The sequence below is a fragment of the Hyposmocoma kahamanoa genome, unplaced genomic scaffold (genome assembly GCF_003589595.1).
Source record: "Hyposmocoma kahamanoa isolate Upper Pololo Valley unplaced genomic scaffold, ASM358959v1 63, whole genome shotgun sequence".
NCBI classification, from domain to species: Eukaryota; Metazoa; Arthropoda; class Insecta; order Lepidoptera; family Cosmopterigidae; genus Hyposmocoma; species Hyposmocoma kahamanoa.
In genome coordinates, this window is record NW_020653851.1 from 18,402,955 (window position 1) to 18,425,634 (window position 22,680).

Here is a 22,680-nt window from a genome sequence, read left to right on the forward strand (position 1 = left end):
GCGAATTGTGCCATTCTTCTAACTACATTTTACATTTTGTTTTTGTGATTATTGTCCGATCGTCTGTTGCTGTATATACCTATACTGTTGTATACAAGTTTCTAAGACAAGACAATACATTCTCTGTACATATTGTGCTGATGGCGTATTGAAATAAATAAATGACTTTTCAAGAACCATTTTAAAATGTAATCGTTTTTCCCTACCACGATTTTGAAGTCAAGGCAGCAACACAATGACTCCATTAAAACCTGTATTGTATTACCTCGTAGCTATTAACTTTGCTTAATGTGTTTCTTTATAAGAACGTAAATTATTTTACGAAAATTTCCATGACGCCAAACAACTTAAGCCAAATTTTTTAAAATAAATTCTTAATTAGATTTGGTGGGACCACACTGTATGTCGTTGTCACAGTAATAACAAAATGTATCACATTAACTTATTTTCATTACAAGATTTGCGTAGAATTAAATTGAATGAAAAATCGTCCCTTAAAGCAGTAAGGGACTTACCGTACAATTATGATTTAGTAGCACAGCTCCTTGTGAAAGAGTACATCCAGGGAAGGACTGCCGCTTGACCTATTTCTGCCGCCAAGCAGTAATGTGTGCATTACTGCGTTTTGGTTTTGGAAGGAAAGAGTGCTAGTGAAATAGGCACATGGGACTTTTTTATTTATGTCTCAGCGTGACGGGTGCAGTGCCACAGAATCTCTTATGGACAGGCGTGTCGCTCGTCTCGTCCTGTCACTTAGTATCATAAAAATATGACGCAATTAATTATATACTAATATAGAACGTACAATTCTGAATAGAACTATATGTGAAAGATTTTATATCGTCAAAATTGTGGGTACATATTATACCCATTCATGCTTTAGGTGACGATATGCTATGACATGCTTTTCCAGATAATTTCTTGTCTGAAATTTGTAAACCGCTGCCCATTGACTCTGTCTTTCTCTCTATTTTTATATCAGGTGCTTTAATAATCTGTCTTTCCCATAGCTCCAGTATGTGATGGCCATAGACTACGACAGTAGGGGAGCCATGCTGCCGCCGCAGGTCAACATTTCCGAGAGGGGTTTCGTTCCAACCAAGCTTCAGACTTTCAGGTAATTTGGCCATACACTTTGTCAGTAAAATCAATGTTTTATTTTGTAAGGTATCTAGATTTTAGGAGCCGTAGAGCTCTTTGTGAAAGAGTTTGTTCAGGGAAGTACTGTCACCATACCTATTACTGCCTTTAAGCAGTAAATTGAGCATTACTGCGTTCCGGTTTTGAAAGCTAAGGATGTTGGTGAAACTACAGGCACACGCGACTTGGTAACTTTATATCTCAGGGTAACGGGCGCAGTGACAGTGCCCCTCAGATCATTGCTATTCAAAACTCTAAGTGGCACTGCCACTGTTATAGATAGGCGTGTCACCGCCAGGCGCACGCCTTGTTCGTTCCTTTTTAAGACACTTGGTTTCGAAAGAATATAATAAAAATAACGGAATTTATTCAATGGCACTATTTATAACACCCAAAGCAGAACCAATTTAGAAAACTTATTTTCCCAAATTGTTCTAACGAGAATTGAACCCAGTACTACTTCTGGTTTTAATTAAGTTTGAGCTTTAAAATTGACAGTCGTGAAAAACTAAAACATACTCCCTGTTTCACTTTTCGATATGGCGCTTTCGCCCTTTTTACAAACACCGACGACATTTATAAGTTCCATCTTTATTTGTGCTGAACTGCTTAATATAGCGGCCTTGGTTACTACTGCAAAATGATACTTTTCAGGATAGAGGTTTAAAGATGTATACATACGTATACGATTCTATGAACGAAAATACTGCCGCTGTGAGTTTCTTAAAAAAAAATCTATAAATATAATATCTACTTTTCTCTTGCGGTAACTTATACTTTATCTACCTAGGAAAAAATAAAAACAGTGACAGATGGACTTTTTTTGCTGGTCAGGGCGCTATACAATAGTATATTTTTTATTTAGGGACTAAAATGAGCCAATATAATTTAAGTACGAAAAACGATTTAAGTGCTACGTTGCGTCACTTACGAGTAAATAGTCCATACACAAACGCACTAATGCGGGAAAATACTAAGGCGACACTGTCTATGCGGAAAAGGCACGAAACTAAAACCGAACGTATTCTTTTTGATACAAATTAGAGCAATTCCTAGCTGTTTGAGTTTGTCTATCGAAATAAATTAAAAAACTGCGTGCTTATTACTTCAGCACTTGCACTGATGCACTTGCATGACGCACTTTACGCCCGCTACGCAAGGCTATAATGACGTACTTTTAGAGCACGAGAAGTGAAAACTATTTTAACCGACTTTAAAAAAGGAGGAGTTTCTGAACTCAGATGTATGTATTTTTTTGTATGTATGTTACGCGATAATTTGTGAACCGATGTTGATGATTATTGTTTTGTTGGAAAGTGGGTACCTCATTAGTGGTCCCATTTAAATTTGAAGAAAATATTCCGCCTCTAAAGTGGCAAATTAGGGGATGAATGACTTTCGAGGTCGGTTTTTTTAGTACTCTGAGATTATTTTGAAAAAACGTCACATGCTCACTTTCAACTAGCGGCGGCAGAATAGTCGATAACATTTTATTCATAAATAGGAGAGTTAAATGCATATATATAATTAGTTATATATAGCTAGTGTTATTTTTATCACTTCCATGTGGTAAAAGCACTTTCGACGTATGATTACAAGTGTCTTTATTACGCCAAAGGTACGAGATCTTAAGTCGCACCTTAGGCCCTACCCGAATATTCAGTGAATTCCTCTACTACTCTTAAAGCCCTCGGGGGTCGATAGCTTGATTTAGCACGGCCATAAAATTTTCCAACACTGCTACTATCTAGTTTTTATGTCTTTTGTGAAATATAAATATTGTTAGGAATAGTTTTGGTCTAGATTACTGCTGCACACTATCTTTAAAATACGAAAGAATTTTCCTTGAATCAAGTTATCTAGATATAATATAACGTAAGTGCCTGACAACCTGGCAGATGTAGCGAGATTAGCTCGAAACGTTACGACAATGTGAATTTAACCTAAAGAAAAAAGCGCTGATATTTATTATTGATGTAACGCCATACAAATATGAGCTCAAACTCAAATTCAATATGTCTTTATTTCCAATAACATTTGAAATCGTAACAATGATTAAAACCTACTACTCATTAGTAAATGTTCCATCCTATTGCAATGCTCCGGCGTGGCCAAATACAGGGCGAAATATCTTCCTTTTAGCAGCAATAGAGCTCCATGTGAAATAGTTCGTCCAGGGAAGTACCACCTTACCTATTTCTACCGCCAAGTTGTAATGTTAGCATTATTGCGTTTCGGTTAAGATGCTGGTGAAATTACTGGCACATGGGACTTGTCAACTTATGTCTCAAGGTGACGGGCGCAGTGGCAGTGCCTCTCAGATGTTTGCGATTTAAGGGGGAGCAGAGGAAAAATTCCTAATCTTCGATTTGATTTTGGAGGGGTATATCCACTTTAAAGTTAAAAATAAAATATTGTACACGATATATTCAAGCATAGACAACTAATCAGAACCATAAAACAATAAAGTTTCCTCGATAGATAAAAATCACGAAATGACCTCTAATTTTCACATTTTTTCGATTCATTCTCGAAATGCTACAGGTTATTAGGACAAAAATTAGATAATTAATTATATTTACGCATGATCGAGAACTGTCCCTACGGATTTTTTTAAATCCCTTTAGTTTTAGAGTTATTCCGCTAAAACGAATTCGGTACTTTTAATGCGCAAAATTCAACATCTCCTGTCGCATGTCACGCGAACTTCAGGCATATATTTGTTTCACAAATTTGGGCGGAGCCAACGTCAAAACTTTTTTGGCACGCTCGCTCTTAAAGCTCTGAGTTGCACCGCAACTGTTATGGACAAGAGTGTAGCTTTCCATCAGGCGCACCACTTGTTCGTCCCGTCACTTGATATTATAAAAAAACCTTGGAGTGCCGAGGTCGCTCTCTTATAGATTTCACTATCATCCCCAAAATGAAAATGTAAGATTTATTCATTGAAATTTCACAAAGCAGAATTTATAATACCATATAAGGTGCTTTAATCGGGTATTAAAAATGCTTTGATGTTTAAGATCGGTAAAGCCCACTGGCGATATGTAGCTATGATTATATTTTCCAAGTTATGTACACTAAGGAATGTTTAATAGCAATACCTCAGAAACCTTCATGTTGAAGATATATCAGCTAGTCTCTTAACTCGGTTGAGCGTAGAACCAGGAGATTTATTGGCGATTCGTAGTTTAGCCCACCAAAATTTCCTGTCGTCGATTTTCTATAGAATATACTTCGGGGAGTGTGCCCATGAGCTGCATCAGCCCATTCCACCCGCTACCTTTTACCATCGGACATCCAAGACGTACGATGGGATACCATTCCTACTTGATCGATATTAGTTTCAGGCGTACTAACTACTACACTGCCTCTGTGGCCGAACTGTTATCATACTGGTCTGCCACGTAGAGGACCCGGGTTCGGTTCCCGGGCCGGGAGAAATATTTGTATGACCTACATTTATTTCTCTCGTGAGTTTGGGTGTAATTTGTGGTATTCTATTTGTGTGTCCATGGCACCCGCGATACAGAGTTTTCCTAGTACATAAAAAACTAAGCGCTTTTCATCATCTTTTACGAGTGGTTACGCGCCTAAGAATGAAATTCCTGGCTGCAACTGTATTTCCGTGTACATACAACCCAAGTATCTTTAAAGTGTAACATGAATAGACATCTTCTGGATGAGCTCGTTCCGTCGTAGACCCTGGTTTTGAAGGTTCACAACTCTTGGAAAACGTTTGAAGTCTCGTACCCGCATTTGCCCAACGTGGCCAATTATGGACTAGTCTCATCTCAGAGTGGGACATAATGGATTGAAGATAATAATGAATACTTATCATATTATATTACATTTTTAGTCACTATGTTTTAATGTAATGTTGCACCTTGTTTACACCATAATAACGTGCCGTAAAAACGTAACCACCATTAAGTAGCAGTAGAGTTCCTGTGAAAGATTTCGTTCAGGGAAATACTGCCACCTTACCTATTTCTGCCTCCAAGCTGTAATGTGAACATTACTTGCGTTCCGGTTTAGAAGGGTAAAGGTGCTGGTCATATTTAGGCACATGGGTCTTGTTGTTATATGTCTCAGAGTGACGGTCGCAGTGGCAGTGCCCATAAGATCTTTGCGATTTAAAGCTTTGAGTGGCACTGCAACTGTCATGGATAGGCGCGTCGCTTACCACCAGGTGCACGACTATTTCGTCCCGTCACTTAGTATTCTAAAAAATGTATAGTGGTTAATTTTGATTTTGTGTTCAGGGTCCGTCTACCATGCACGGGTGCCAGGAGCGCCGAAATACTAGTGACGTTGCAGCTGAACATCTCATCTCCAGATCGAGCGCATAAGGACATCAAATTGTTATTCAAACGGAACAAAATCTGTTTGAAAGGTAAATCGTTGTTTTAATCCTAACAAATATTGTCAAAGCGAAAGTAACTATGGTACGTTTTTACGCCTGTACCGTTGAACCAAATTTGATACATTTTGGTTTATAGATAGATGGGACATAGGAGAAGGACATAGGCTAGTTTTTGTCTCAAAAATTAATCTTAAGGGGGTTGAAGTAGAGGGCGAAAATTTGTGTGGAGAACCAATCGTTTATCAAATAAATAGTACAGTAAGCTACTCGAAATACTTGTTCCACGCAGAAGAAGTCGCAGGCACCAACTAGTATAAATCGTAGAAAAAATCTGTAGCTCTGTTGATAGAGCGGTTGCCCTAGATTGGCAAAACAGACACAGGTTCGAGTGCTGTCAGATCGAAGGAAGTTTTATTTGTGTTCAATCGACATACTAGTGGAATCATTTCACAGGAACAAATGAATATCATGGCAGCAAAACATCATAATGTATAGCAAAAAATATTTTATGTATGAAATAGCAAACGCGTTAAACTGCCTCCGTAGCCGAACCGTTACCATACTGGACTGCTGGTTCGATTTCCGGGCCCGGAGAAATATTTGTATGGCCTACATTTATTTCTCTCGTGAGTTTGGCTGTAATTTGTGGTTGTTTCTGTGTGTGTCCATGACACCCGCGATACAAGATTTCTCTAGTGCCAGATTGCCTATAAGCTATGTACGTTATTTATTTATTTTCGTCGATCTCATCATTACTTAACATAAAAAATACCACTTAAAACTATTGGGAAACTACTGTAGCAATCGGCAATTATTCGTATTAATCATATTTCCGATTGCACACATCACACATCGGCTTGAACATTGACGCAACTCAAAAAAGACAAACGTGACAATTAAAATTCAACAACAATGTTTTCATAAAATATCCTACCTAAAACTTACATTAACTAAGTTCATACTGAAAGTAACGCCCACATAAATTTAATCGAGACTAACTATTACTCTCTTAGATCATCAGCGAGTGTTAGACTTATATGTTTGTTAGTTTTACCTTGGGTTGTCAGTTGATCGAACACCTATCTTTTAAGCATACACCAAAATATCACATATCGTTTCGCTTCCACATTAACTTTAGTGGAATTTCCTGCCTGTAGACTTGTTCCCTGCACGGTATAACTTGGGTCTTTTCAAGGCGAGAGTGAGTAGGCATTATTAAGAGCCTTATTGGAGATTTGAAAGCGATGCGTGCTCACCGCGTGCACACCGCGCTGTCGCATCCTTCGGAAATCGACTGTGTGATATGTGGTCTGGGGTGATAACTGATAAGGCTCTTACGTGTCCATGCTCCATCGTCGACTTCATTTTCACTTTCTATCAGTTGAGATGGGCACTTATTATGTAATAAAAAAAGAAAAAATACGCTTTATCACTGACGATGGATTCCGTCAACATTCTTATATAAAAGAAAGTAGGGCTATGACAGTAGTAGGATTGCCGTTGTATCGTAACGAAATACTAAAAACATATTACCAATTTGCTAACAATATAACAATTAACAAAAACGTGGCAAGTTTCTCGCGCCCGTAACAGAGCAGAAAAAAAAACATTTTTGACTTATGACAGTCTTGAATCTGGTGCGCGATGTTATTATGAGTCCTAATATTGGGTATATTAATATGTAATTTCGCTGATTTCGTTACATTTATTTCAATCGCATACGGTACAACTGACTATATAGAACCCTTTATATATATTTTCACATATCACATCACACAATAACGCTGCGCTACAGTAGCTTTTGCAGCACGGTAATAAATCACATGTTGGCCTATTTTTAATCAATCAAACCTGTCCGTCGTATAGAGGTCATGACTTCATGTCTGATGGAATATTTTACGTGCTTTGTTGAGGAAATGGAATTGAAATTAATAATTCCTTTAAAAGTGTCTGTTGTAATGATTTCATATTTTTACGACATGAACTTTCTAAATAGAATTTAGTAATCGAAATGTTAATGGATAATGTACAAAAATTAACTAACTAAAGTTTGTTCAATAGGTATGTCTTGACTTTACAATACTTTACGCCTTAAAATCAGGAAAATGAATGATAAAATAAAAATAAAAATACTAGGGCATGATTACCAGAAACTCTAAGAAGAGCAGAGATAGAGTTCTATAAGTCTACTAATTTATTCTATAATATACCTCAAAGTCGTTTACACAAATACTAAACCGTAACCTAAATTAACATAAAATCCACTCTACACCATAACAATCCAGCTAAGTGCAATTGAAAAACTGCCAAAGTTGTGCGAGTCCCCTCCAACAAATCATTTTACAACATGATTGGTGTACTAAAGTCATATAAAGGTTCTATAAAAGCTATATAAGAGAGAGAGAACTCGCACACTGTCTATTGCAATAATAATAACGATAAATTTTGACAATCATACTTGTGGAAGTTTGAAAAGGGTGAATTGAAGTTAGTGTTTTGTTCATTTTATCAGCAAAACTTCTAAGTGGCATAGCGTGTATTAGTCGGATGTCATTTGTTTTTATTCGTTCCTCCAAATAATTTCTTTTTTTTTCTAATTTTGGTAAATGTGAGTATTGTTGGTTTATAACAGTAGCTATACAGCTATTTAAACAGAATGAATATTTAGTCCGATTAATTTGTAGAAATTGCCTTACATCTCGCGATTTTTCTCAAGTATAAAAATACAATATAACCAATTCTCTTACAGGCGAAAGAGCAAGTTTACTCCACAAATCACTCCCTCGCATTCTTTATTAGCATGTAGACGGTACTTGACGACAAATTTTATGAGACCCCTGACTATTAAGCCATCCTGTTTTTCGCCTTAAAGTTGGGAAGGGATACTTTATTACCGAAAGCTAGGAAGTCCTTGTTAGATGTCTTTTTGTTTACGTTGATTTTCAAAGTACGTCTAAACGCTACGCTTCTGTTACAGTGCATGTATTCTACAATTATTTTCTTTATTTATATTATTTTGGCATTTAGGCATACTTTACAATCAATATAAACCCAAATCTTACAATCTATTTAATTGTAGATCGATTTTTAAACCTTATCTATTGTTGCGGACACATAGGACATTTCTAGTAAAGTAAAAATCATCATGTTATACCTATTTATTTATTGAATATCATGATGTATCTACTACTATAATATTCTTATACTTTTTGTCAAAATACTCCATTAGTTTCTTATTATTATTAATACAAAGAACAACAAACACGAATAAAAAATCCTTAAATCGGGCTGGACTCAAACTAGCGACTTTGCTAAATGGCGCTACGTCAAGAAAAAGTCTAACCTAACCCAAAAACAAAACCTGCATTAAGCACATAGACAAATTCGTAAGGTCTAATGACTCGTTTTGTAGTTCAGTTGGTATAGCGGTTGCCCTGGTTTGGCTAAGTCGCTGATTAGAATCCAGTCGGCTTGAAGGAATTTTTCTTTGACTTCGTACGATTATTATATGAATATTATTAAATTAAGTTACATTATGTCATAGTTAAGTTTTGTACTTATTACACATTATTGCATGCTAATAAAAGGACAATGCCTTGAACACGTTTCTATTTGTTATGTTTGTTTGTTCATAGGGTTACTACAGACAAAAGTATTAGGATATGATGTTAAACATATTTTTTATTGTTTTTTTTTATTATTCTGGCTAATGTAAAATAAATAAATAAATATTACACAACATCACATACGTTGCTATAATCCCAAAGTAAGCGATTATATCACTTTTAGTTACGCATAGTAGAGGGGATCCTAGATTGGGAGCTAGGCACATCCTGTACCTATTTTTCTGTATTTTGAATTTTTTTTATACTTGTATTATGGAAATCGGAAACAATGACGACCGACCGGGGATCGAACCCGGGAACTTAGAGATGGTGAAAACTGGTGTGCAAGTCAATCGACTACGGAGGTCGTCGTGTAGAATTTATATCCTTGCCTTTAAATTCCTTTAGAGCCCATCTCCAAAGATCACATAAAATTGGTACCGTACATACAAACGCAACAAGATATTTCGCGGGGGATAAAGACGTATCAAGGGGGGCCGCCCCTCATTTTAATGTGTTTACACGGAAGTATCGATTGTTCCATTGTACTTTTATTTGACTTGGAAATTTCTTCCTTTTACACGCATTAAATTCCCTTCAAGATTTACAAATTTCTTTCCTTCTTTTATTTTTAATAGCTTTTTTATATCAAAGAAAATAAGGTGTAATATAGAGAATATAAAATTATTTTGTTTAGCTTATGCAGCGGCTTTCAAATTGGAGGTATTAGGTAGAATAATTTCGTATTTGCAAAAAAGGCAGGTAAGGGAGTAGGTACACCAAGATTAGACAGTGCTACAACTGTGGTGGAAACCTTGGGTCTCTGAAGGGTAAGCACGAAATATATCGCAAAGGAGCTTTCAATTTGCCTCGTTCAAGCATCCAGTGACTAGAAGGCTGGCAGCTACAAGGAATTACAGGCCCATGGGACTGCAGTGCCCCTCAGATCTTTAAAGCTCTGAGCGGTACTTCGGTACTTGTACGTCCCGTCACTTAGTATGATAAAAAAAATAAGCTTAGTCACCCAAGGGCCTTATTTAGAGCGGTGGCGGGCGCGGGTGTGGGCGTGGGTGCGCCTAAATCAAATGTACGTAGACGCTCATTGCGTTCACAGTTGCGACGTGCGCGGCCAGACAATGGCTCGGTCTGCCTATACAATTCACAGTGCTTGGTCTAGCGTCTAGTGTCTGTTTGCGATTTCGACTTGTGGACCTACCCGCTCGTAGCCGCTTCGGCGCTGTGCAAGGGAAGACGCCAAGACTCGCGCGCCCGCACTCGCCGCCCCGCCCGCGCCTGCACTCTGAATGAGCCCAAATGGAAAATTTTGCCAACCTCCTTGCCATGACTGGGCAGAAAATTAAATTTTATTGATACTAAATTACTTACATTTCGAAAAAACGAGTCTTTCTCTTGTATTAATCAAAAGATGTTATAGGCAATAATAATGATTTATTCAGTTCATCCATTCGAAACGTGTTGCTGATTGTACATATAGCAATATTCAATTCATTGAATTATGTTTTAAACATCTGACTTATAAAATATTTATAAACTAATATAGATAAGATAAATTTATTTCAATATGACTTAATCTAATACAATTATAATGAAAACAATGTAATGAAGATAAAATATTAAAATAAACAGTAATAAACAAAACAAAAAAAAATCTAAATTATATAAAATAATCATGGTAAAATTAAACATTTTAATCTTAGTGCCTAATACTGCAATTGCGATGCCTAAACTAAGTACATGTGTACCTGTATTTTAGGCATAATAGTGCATTTTTCATAACAAAGCTTTAAAAAATAAGATAAAGATTTTATAAATTTTACAAATAAAAGATAAGTAGTTATAAGTAGTTACAATTTATAAAAGATAAGTAGTTAAACATTACTTATTATATAAATATAAATTATGAAATAACTTCCAACAAGCCCTCGTTATCATTGTAGCTTTTACTCTTAAGCCAAAATTTGACGGTCTTTTTACATTCAGTTTTATTCATAATGCAAATAAAAATAATGCAAAGTAGAATTTATTTTAAAATAAAGGAATGTGCCAAGGAAACAGAATAATCTATGTGAGTGTGCTGTGCGGAGTTGTGTACGAGATGAAAAGGGATCGTGTCGTCTTTGCTTAGTTACAGTCATGTAATCATATGGAGTAATTGAGTGCTTTTTCAAAATTATTTGCAGGATAAACAGTTGCCGAACAGATAGAACATCGCACTCGTTTAGTACTTTGTGGGTTGGGTAATCGAAAGGATGAAAGTTGATCACTTTAAGAACAGCTCTCTGCGCTCTTTCCAGGTGTAACGCAGTAAAGTAACAGTGATTGACAAATAAACTGATTTGAGAAGGGCGCTGCTGGCCGAGTATCTTAAATTTTTAAAAACATAAATCAATTTTCGAACTCTATCAGACTTATAAATTTATAAACTATCTTAGTAAATTACACAAAAATGAAAGTAAATTATAAAACAGTTTTAAAAGCAGACGCTTAAATGCTATCGTACGTCACCATTTTAGTTACGTGAATTTTGGTCCTAGTCCATAATATCCGACACGCTATGTCCTCCGATATGTTGCTCAGAAAGCTGATCCCTCTCATGCATGATGTTCATAATCGAAGATGTCCTCTTGCGTATTACCGTGTCTAAGCGGTCGGTCAATATCAATAATCAATAGTTCCGCTGTTCCTCATTACAATACAGAAATCACCAGTATAATTGGTTTAACTTAAAAACATGTAGTATATAACCAGAAATAGAGTTGAAATTAGTGCCATCCTTCCCTGGCAACTCATCAGGTAAATGGGCCTTATATTACTTTTAAATAAATATCAACTCTCGTTTGCGCTGAAATCACAAATTAGAAAATTGAAATAGTACAGCGCCAACAACTGACCTGTGTGTGCGTCTCCGTATATTCCAAAAATATTCTGTATTTACTGTAATAAAGATAATATCTCTAACAAAGGGGGCTGTTCCATCCCGTGGTGTGGGAAAAACAGCAAAACATCTAATTACAAAACAAACGGAATCACATTTCATCGGTAATTAAATATTAAATATGTAATTTTGCAATTTTCATCCATTATAGCAAAGCTTAAGTTAAACTGGTTAATTTGAAGTGAAAGAATTGACGACATTAGTCAATTGTTTCGATTTCGGGCTGGCCAATCGGAACGCAGTTGTCACAGTAATGATTTGGCAGAATAATTTCAAACAAATTAAATGACATTTCGTTTCTATTTCTGGTTATATACTCGTTGCTCAAAAATGATTTAAAATTAGGTTTTTTTTACTTTATTGAAAGTCACGATGATTAACCACCATGATATTTTTTTTTGTTAAATTTCTCCATTGGTTTGTAATAATTATTAATACAAAGATCGATCACTAATAAAAAATCCTTCGTTCAACTTCTTCTAGCAAACCATGTAAGATGCCAACACGAAACGAACTAGGGGACCTTACGAGTTTTTCTATGTGCGTGTTACAGATCTTTATTTTTGGTTTTTAATGACTTTTTTGTTGTGGTGCCATTTGTGAGAAATCTATGAAACAGGTTATTATAGTGCGAGGTGGTACATGTTGTGAGAGAGTGTACCTAGAAGTACACTCGTGCAAGCACAAGTGTGCGTGTCCGTGTCCGTGTGCATGTACGTGTACGTGCACTTGAGTGTGAGCGAAAAAGTGAGAGTATGTATAATAGCGAAATAATACAAATTGCAAATATGGTTAAAAGATGCACTTAATTCCGTCTTTACCAACTTTGTTGATTCATAAAGACGTGAACAGTCAAGTAAGAATGGTAAAAAATGTTGATAATTATATATTTTCAGTCTTACCTACCTACTTGTAAAGCATAAAATTTTCTCGAAGGCAATTCTTCCAACAAATTGATTTTTAATTACTCTTTTAATACCCGGGTTTAAGTTCCTATCGTTGCGCCTATATTAAATTTAATTTTCTTTTTTTATTATTTGCATTAATTACTTTCTACAGAATATGATTAAGACCCATATATTTAATATGGCCCATAAATTTATTAGGAACCTGTTTTATCTACGATCGGTAAATGCTTAATTTGAAGGTTTTATGTTAAAAATGTACGGATCATTGGTATAACTAACTTTGCTATTGACTGTTTGAATCTTCATATCTTTGGACTTAATAATCGTATCAACCTCTTCCTATTACTCTACCTATTCACTTTGAACTTTATTGGCGTGATAGGGGTCTAGTTATTCATAGCGACAGGTGCGATCATTTTATTTTTCTAATAAATAAATTTTCACCCTATATAGTGTTGATTACTTTCAAAACCTATATTTCGCATTCTTGGAGTAACAAGGTCATATCTGCAAATAACAATTTTTCAGGAAAGGGGTACAAAGACTCTACGAACGAAATTAATCGATAATTTTTGCACATACGTAATATGTTTAAATGGGTGACTTGTAAAATTTCACGTACACATATTTTTTTCAAATAAAAATGGAAGTATATTAATTAGCTACTCTGCGAACCCAGTGAAGTTAAATCGAGCAAAATAGCAGCGTTTGTGTTAAATATGTTTTCATTAATATGTGTTGAGTGTGTGCGTTATTATTAATTTTTCCACCCTCCCTCCGCATAAAATGAGTAAAATAAATAACACAAGCGCAACTATAGTCGCCGACACCACCACCAAAAATGTACCCTTATACCTTATACATCCTCAGGGGTTGTTGATTGTTCGACATTCGGTTAAAAACATGGACAATCTACTAATTATTTCAAGTGGAGATCACCTGATCACTCTCCCTCTCTTTCACAAGCGATGAAAGCTGTTTTGGTATATTATGACCACGTGTGACTTTAAAATATACCCAGAGTATGGTTTAACGGCATTAGAAAAGGAAGATAAATCTGAAACACAATTCGTAGAAATAATATTCTATCTTAATGGCACTTAAATCCGGCATGGCATGGCGTAAAAATACATAAGTTGACAATTCCCATATGCCTATGGGAATTGTCAACTTATGTCTCAGGGTATCGGGCGTAGCTATAGCTAAGAATCAATGCTATTAAATTAACCTTCAAAAGAAAGTAATGTCAAAAAGCAGTCCATCCGTTTGAAAGGTAATGCCACAGACACATATATATAGATAAACATACAGATACACAAAAACTTTAAACTTATAGCATCCCTTTTTTGCGTCGGGGGTTAAAAATAGAAAATTTTAGAAACCTAGTCAAATACGCTTATTTTCTTTGTAGGGGTGGATGGGGCAGTGTGTAATAAAAAAGAGCCTGTCTCATTACATTCCCATTACACCTCCCCTTTTTTCGGCGAAAGTTTGTCTATTACCCAGTGTTTTATTTAGTAGGATTTATGTGATAATATTCAGTTGAGAAAGGGATTTTGCATTAATAGGTAATGATTTAAAAGTATAATCATATTTGTTAGTAAGCACGAAGACGAATTTTGCACACCTAAATGCAAATACATACGTTGGTACTAGAGTTATGAGTGGAAATATAAATAATAATTTTTTTTTTCAAATGTTATTTTACAATCATTTGATTCAAGCGTTAATTTACGTAAATCCAAGTTAATAAAAATGGAAGTACACTGTTTTGCTACTTCGCAAACTCAGTGAAAGTTATTCTATTATACGTTATATTCATAAGAATAACAATATTAGTTTACGTATAATGTGCGGTCTTAATGCTAAATAGCAATTTTTCCAGACACCATTTTTTCTAAGTATTTGTTTTATTGAATTGCCCTCAATATCAGTCCGTGAAATTGTTTAATAAATTACCAGTAGAATTTAAGATTATTACTGCCATAACACTGTTTGAAAATAGACTGAGAGATTTATTGTTACAAAAACGTTTGTCGTAGGGTTTCAGACACACTAAGAGCTCTGTACAGGTTTTCCCATTAAAATCAAAACTCTCCTTCTTCAAGCTCTAGTGTTGCCTGTGATTGATTATGCTGACGTGTGTGTATGTTACAGTAACATCTCTCAAGTCTCTATGAACAGATTAGATCGTCTTCTTAACAACTGCATTAGGTTTGTTTAAGGTCTGCTGAAGTATGACCACTACTCGGCTTTTCGTCGTCAACTAAATTGGCTTCCCATCGATGAACGCAAGTCCTTAAGAATTTTTACCACTCTTTTCTCTATCTTGTTCGACCCGGCTGCACCTGATTATCTTAAATGTCTATTTCAATTTCAAGTCACTCGGCCGGGATGCGAATTTCGATCTTCCCGTAGCCTTAAGGTCTGTATTTCTTCTCACAGCACTGATTTTTGTCTAATTCTTTTACCTTTCATGCAATCCGTCTTTGGTACGCGCTCCCACTCCATCTGAGACAAGCTCAGACCAAATTATCGTTCAAACGCATGTTGCGCAAGCATCTGTTTGACAATTGTTAAAATCAATACTCTGTATAAAGTTGCTTTGGGTATATAATTATATTATATTATTTATTATTAAAACATATATTTATATATATACATATACTATACATATAATATATATATGTGTGTAAGTTTATTATGCATATATGTTTATATTATTTCTTTTATACAAATAACAGATTATCGATTAGCTTTCTAGTATATTGTTCTTCTTGTTTAAGTGTAGCTATATTAATTGCAATGTTTATTTTTAATGAATATCATGATGTTTTCACTATCATGATAATAAGCCCCCTTCACACATTCACTCTATCGCGCGTGATCAAGAGCGTACAGGATTGTGCGCGGGAATGCCTGCACGCGCAATCGAGTGCGCTTACCTGTTTAAAATCTTTTAAGGGTGCGTTCAAATTAGCCGCTGTTAGACGCGCTGCAGCAGTGTTGCGCGCAGCAGTCGCGCGGCGGCCGTACCACTGTTACTTTTTATACAATTTCTAGAAGCGCTGCAACAGCGCGGCGGCCGCGCGGCTGTCGCGCTGCAGTCACGCTCGGTAGCAGTTACGGTTAGTGTGGTGTACATGTTAATTTTTCAAATTAACCACGATTAAATGAAAATTGAATTGAAGAATTTATAGAGAATGTAAGACAATACCCCGCAATATGGGATAGCAGTTCCGCCAATTATTCCAATCGACTGGATAAAAAAGGCATTAGAAAATTTATATCTAAAATTTATTGACAATTTTGAAACTGAAACTACAAGTGAAAAAACATAGCAGGTGAGACATTTTTAATACCTGTATGGGAAATGTGTGCCCCAAGAACTAGGTAAAAGTAATGTTTCTTCGTCAGAATCCATCGCGTAACTGAGTCGAAAGATAAAACATCACTAAAAATTTGGTCGCCCTTAAGCTAACGTTCATTCGCGCGCGACTGGTCGTGTTCTTTTTTGTTACAACAGTGTAAAGGCTAATACAGCCGGATAGACCGCGCACTGTGAGACTGGCGCAGTCCAGTCCATAGAGCGCAATTGCGCGGTCTATCCTTTTTCCTTCCAACATCTTTACACACGTGCTCAATCGTCTTCGATTGCTGTATTACGCGCGATACGCGAGTGTGTGTGAAGCCCGCTATTCATTTATTTTAATGAAAATACTCCACTTGTTTTTATCATTGTAAATTATTTAAAAAATTTAATAGATTTATCTTTCTATAGGCCACTCAACAGTTGTCACACAAAATGACACAGCGCGATTAGCCGGCGACGCGTCTAGAACCTCCGGCGGGATTCTCTTCGCGGCTGGTGGCTGCGCGGCTGCTGCACTGGCCCTATTAGCTGCGGCTGCTGCAGCTGGAACTTTGTACCGGCGAGGCAGCAAGCAGCGACATCACGATTCTATACAGTAAGTTCTATGCTAAGTATGAAAATGTCATCTTATCGATTTTTACAGCCATAACCCGCTGGTTGGTGGTAATCGCTATTACTGTTATGAAAGCTAGATAGGACGGTGCTTGGTTTAGATTTTCCTCTCATCAATCAATTCAAATTATATATATAGATACATGTCCATAACAGTTGCAGTGCCACTCAGAGCTTTAAATCGCAAAAATCTGAGGGGCACTGCCACTGCGCCCGTCACCCTGGGACATAAGTTGACAAGTCCCACGTGCCTGTAATTTTACCATGCACCCTTTCCCTTCAAAACCGTAACACAGTAATGCTGACATTACTGCTTGGCGGCAGAAATAGGTAACTGGCAGTGCTTCCCTGGACGAACTCTTTCACAAGGAGCTCTACTCCACATCCTTTCGTGTAACACATAGCGCATTCTTTCAATTCAATATAAGTATTGGTTTAATACGTTCTTAAGTTTAGTGCAAGACAAAATATGTACCTACTCTACAGGAAGCAATTTTAATACAATTTGGAGGGTAATAAATAATTTTCGTAAAATAATAACAGCTGTCCAAAAACAAAGTAGACGAATTTGTCGAGAGTTCTCAACAAAATTATCTTCACTTCTCGACTTCATTCGAGTTAATTAAAGGCAAAGTTTGATGGGAATTGTTTTCGTAACGCAGAACTTGTCAAATAAAAAATCCTAAACAAACGTTTATCTTGGTAAGGTAAGAATTTATGTTTTTTAAAATAAGTAACTTTTCGACTTTGAAAGACGAAAACAAGTCCAAGTTGTTTCATTTACACAAAATCCATTGTCATGAATTAAAATTTGGGTTTTCTTTGAATTTAAATGTTTCTACAAACATCTACAGTATATATGTAAATACAAAGCTTGTATATATTCATAATTTAGCAGATAACATCACCAATTAACTTATCTCAAACTAGGAAATTCCCAACCAAGTCCGAAAGCTAATTACCCAAATTTTTCCTACCAAGAATCTAACCCGGGACCTTTACATGCAGTGCTCACAGTGCAACCGTTAGGCCACTGAGGCTTGTAATATATAAATCTCTTTTTCATATATACCTGGAGCACTGAACATAGAATGGCCCGTAAACAATAATGATATAACAGTTCTTTTTGTTTTCAATACCGTAGTATAGATCTGCAATCAAAATTGCGAAAAAATGCAATTAATGCTTAAAAACTGAAGCTACATTAAATGCATAAAAAAACCGACTTCAAAAGTTCGCGGAGTTTCATCTATTTGCAAAGTTTTATTAAAATTAATTAACGGAAAGTGCTCGAAACCGGATTCATCCTTAGAGGTGGAATATTTTCTTCAAATTTAAATACTTACAAAAAATAGAGTCGAATTAAAAACATCCTTCTTTTTATGAAGTCGGTGAAAAGTAAAAAGTAAAATACCGTCTTCTGTGTTACCGCGAATCGCGAATCGCGCGTCTAGCCTATCCACGAGAAAAAGGCTAAAGTGAATTGGTATTTACTAGACAATTGCGTAAAAAAAGCCAATAAAGACCAAGAACAAAGGTCTGTAACTAAAGCATACGGAGATTCGTGAAGTCTACTCAGTTGGTATAGTTATTGCCCTGGATTGGCAAGACAGACACTGGTTGGAGTTTTGTCAGATGGAACCGTTTTTTGTGTTAGATCTTTGTTACATCATCGCTACACTTCAGTATTTTATGATACTAGGTGGCAGGACGAACAAGTCGTCACGCCTATGCATGACAGTTGCAGTGCAAAGATCTGAGGGGCACAGCCACAGCGCCTGTCACCCAGAGGCATAAGTTAACAAATGAAATTTTGCCAGCACTATTCAAAACCCGAACGCATTACTGCTTGGCGGCAGAAATATGTAAAGAGCGCTACTGCTACTAAAATTAAGATTAGCGTTCGTCTATTAAAAAAATCAATAGAAAAAGTTCATCTACCGAAATTGGTTCCCGTAGTAGTGCTGGGCCGCATGACGCAGATTGCTTAAAAAACAATTTTCTCAAAAACTTTTACGTTATGTAAGTAAGCGGAAAACAATAATTTGATGATGAAAGATGAAATATATTTTGAAGATAAAATATATATGATCAGATTTTTGTGAACTTTTATTGAGTTTTAATGAAATCTCGAGAGCGATGGGGAGCATGAATTCAATCGGTGTGGATTTATAGGATTAAAAAATGTCGCTCAGAATCTGAATTTTATTTTTTTTTCGGTATAATATGTTTCTCGGACAGGTATTTTGCGAAACATTAGTAAAAACACCAAAATAATGCAGTAGTTTTTTTTATTTGCCAGTTAATTCACTTTTTTTATTTTAGGTCATTTTTTCACTAATTTGTTGGAAGTTGTAGTTGAGCAACATTACCGCCGTTTTTGCCGCCAAACAGTAATGCGACCATTACTGCGTTCCAGTTTTAAAGAGTGATGGTGAAATTGCAGGCACATGAGACTTATGTTTGCTGACGGGTGCAATGGCAGTGCCTCTCAGATCTTTGCGATGTAAAGCGCTAAATGACAATGCAACTGCTATGGACAGACGTGTCGCTTACCAGCAGGGGCACGACTTGTTCGTCCCGTCACTAGGTATAATGTTCGTCGAGTGGTTCGTGGTTGATTTTGCGTGCTTGTGAATTTCGTAAACTTTGGTTGTAAAAACTTTTTTTATTGCTTGTTGATTTATGCAATTTTAAAGTGTTGCAATTTCTAAATTTGCAATTGTTTCTGCTTTGCCACAAAATCTAAAAAAGGCATTATTTTATTTCGATTTTTTCACTAAAGGACGTCTTTTTCGTAAAAGAACGAGAAGAAAGAAGCTATTTGATCTCATGCATTGCCATAACCGCTGTGAATATTTTGTAGTTCCAATTTTAAATTCAAATTGTGTAATTCGATAAGCGAATTATAACTTAAAAACGTCACATTGATTAAACTCTATTACTCATTCTAGGGGTTCCTTTTTATAAATAAACATTATTGTATACATTTATCATTAGACCGAGAAAACCCGAAAGAGCTAGATGAGTCACTACCACGAAGTTTCGTTATCTAACCTTTAATATAAAGATTTTGTTTCACCATAAGTAATATTAAACATCATAAATGGGTAATTTTGTGCACCAACCGGAATCTTCTTATGCCAGAATACACATTACCATATAAATTTGTGACTTTGTGAAGACGTCTGTCAAAAATAACAGGTTTAATTTGATGGTTAAAGAATGCTTCTCATAAGAATTACATATTCTCTTACTGAGAAACTTAACTGATTCAAACTTACAAAACAAATTAAGCATGCTAACATAAATAGCCAATAAAAAATATGTAGATATACAAAACACAAGCGAACACAGATATACGACGCAGCAGAGCGTACTAGATGCGGCAATGACACGTTCGCTAACGTGTAATTATAATTTTCTTTTTTCTTCCTCACATTATTGATGTGTCCATCACGATTTTTCGTAAAATAATATGTTATTTTTTGTTCTTTTGTTATTCTTTTAACACTTTTTAATTTTTTTTTATATTTTTTAGTATTTAGTAGCAGTAGAGCTCCTAGTGAAAGAGTTCGTCCAGGGAAGTACTGTCACCTTGCCTATTTCTGTTGTCAAGGAGTAATGTTAGCATTACTGCGTTCCAGTTTTGAAGGGTAAGAGTGCTGGTGAAATTATCGGCACACGGGACTTGTCAACTTATGTCTCAGGGTGACGGGCGCAGTGACAGTGCACATAAGATCTTTGCGATTTAAAGTGTTACTTGTTTCTCTAATCGCCTTTTGATTTCGGTTATACGTTCTGGTATATGTGGTTATTGGTTCGCGTGAACGTTGTTATGATAATTCAAACGATTTTTAGCGTTCCTCTGAAAATGTCCATTAGTGTATATATAATTTTCTAGAAATCTACGTATATCGGCTTCTGCGTATACCGGTCTCTCCTCATTATACATATCATAAGTCAGTCTATTATCCTTCATTCGCTACGTAGCCGACATATCTCTTTCGTATCTTCCACTCGCATCCGTCTTTTCGCACACGGCCGTTTGTTATTGGTACTTTTGGCCTGACCTTTTTGAAGGACATCCTCAATCTTGTTGAGATATGTACGTCAAGGTCGGCCTTTCTTCATGCTTATCTCCACGTTTGCTCTATAAATCACAGCTCTGTAGTTGTTATTCTACTGACATCGATCCTTTCTATATGAACACCTTTTTTCTATATCTATGATATGGAAAAATCGAATTGAAGCGACGCATTCTCCATTTACATCACATAGAAAAAACAATTGATATAAACAAGATGTTATTGAAAGTGATCACAAACTCTTTTCTTGTAACGTTATGAGCTTAATTACCTACTAATTTTAAATTTCTTTTTTTTTATGATACAAAGTGACGGAACGAACCTTAGAGGATGGAAAATAATCTCAGTATAGAGTACTCAAAAAACCGACCTCAAATGTACGTGGAATTATATATAATTACCAAGTTTTATTGAATACCGGAATTTTATTGAATATCGATTACCGGAAAGTGCGCAAACCCGGATTCATCCCCTAGTTCACCATTATACGGCACTTGACACAGGAGACAATAAAAATCTGTTCTCACTACTCAAAGTATATTGAGAGAGAAAAACGCCTTGATTTGAAAAATAGCAAAATCAACCATTAAAATAATTGCTCCTTATAATAAAATTTAGGCGCTATTTATAAAAATGAATCTTCGTGCGTGAACAGCTACCCTTAGAGGTGGATGATTTTCTTCAAAATTAAGTGGGACCACTATGGAGGTACCCCCTTTCGAACAAAAAAACAATCATGAAAATTAGTCCACAAATACCGTAAATAGCGTTATCGCATAACCTCCTCCTTTTTTGAAGTTGGTTTAAAAATAAAGGAATAGTCTAAGGGACGAACAAGTAAAAATACATGACAGTTGTAGTTGCAATCAAATAACTTATAATCTCAGTACAGAGTACTAAAAAAACCGACCTCAAAAGTACGTGGAATTAAGTATATTTGCTAAGTTTTATTGAAATTTCCCCTAGTTCGTCACTATACAGGACTTGACACTGGAGATAATAATAATCGGTTCTCACTACTCAAAGTATATCGAGAGAAAAACGCCTTGAATTGGAGAAATAGCAAAATCAACCATTAAAATAATTGCTCCTAAATTAGAGTTAGGCGCTATTTATAAAAATGAATCTTTATGCGTGAACAGCCACCTTAAAGGTGGATGATTTTCTTCAAAACGAAATGAGACCCCCTTTCCAACAAAAAAAGAATCATGAAAATCGGTTCACAAATACCGGAGTTATCGCATAACCTCTTCCTTTTTTGAAGTCGGTTAAAAAATAGTCTGAAGGACGAACAAGTAAAAATACATGACAGTTGTAGTTGCAATCAAATAACTTAAAAGTGACTTTACAGATCAAATGTAAAACATTTGCTTTCTCTTTGCTGATGCACAGAGCCTATTCTGGCCTATGCAAACGGCGTATTTTATACGCCGTATACCTATACACGCCGTAGTTGCGCTTTGAACTCGGGTATGTATCGCCCATTTTGATAAGAGATTTTGTTTGGTAATTTCAGTTAATTTTTGAAATGAAGCAACTACATGAAATTCTAAGCTTCTTGCTTGCAACGCGATGTTTGCGTGCATTTGAATAGACTCATTACAGCTCGTCATCTGCGCATATGAGACGCGT

General features: G+C 35.9%; 1 protein-coding gene across 1 annotated transcript in view; it reads left to right on the plus strand.

The window, feature by feature from the left end:
• Positions 1–22,680, plus strand: part of LOC113230152 (tyrosine-protein kinase Dnt) — a 122,692-nt gene that overhangs the window by 71,844 nt on the left and 28,168 nt on the right. Inside the window, exons 3-5 of the mRNA XM_026463942.1 lie at positions 1,011–1,117; positions 5,406–5,536; positions 16,757–16,943. Coding sequence (XP_026319727.1) covers positions 1,011–1,117; positions 5,406–5,536; positions 16,757–16,943 — 425 coding nt within the window. The remainder of the gene's footprint in view (positions 1–1,010; positions 1,118–5,405; positions 5,537–16,756; positions 16,944–22,680) is intronic.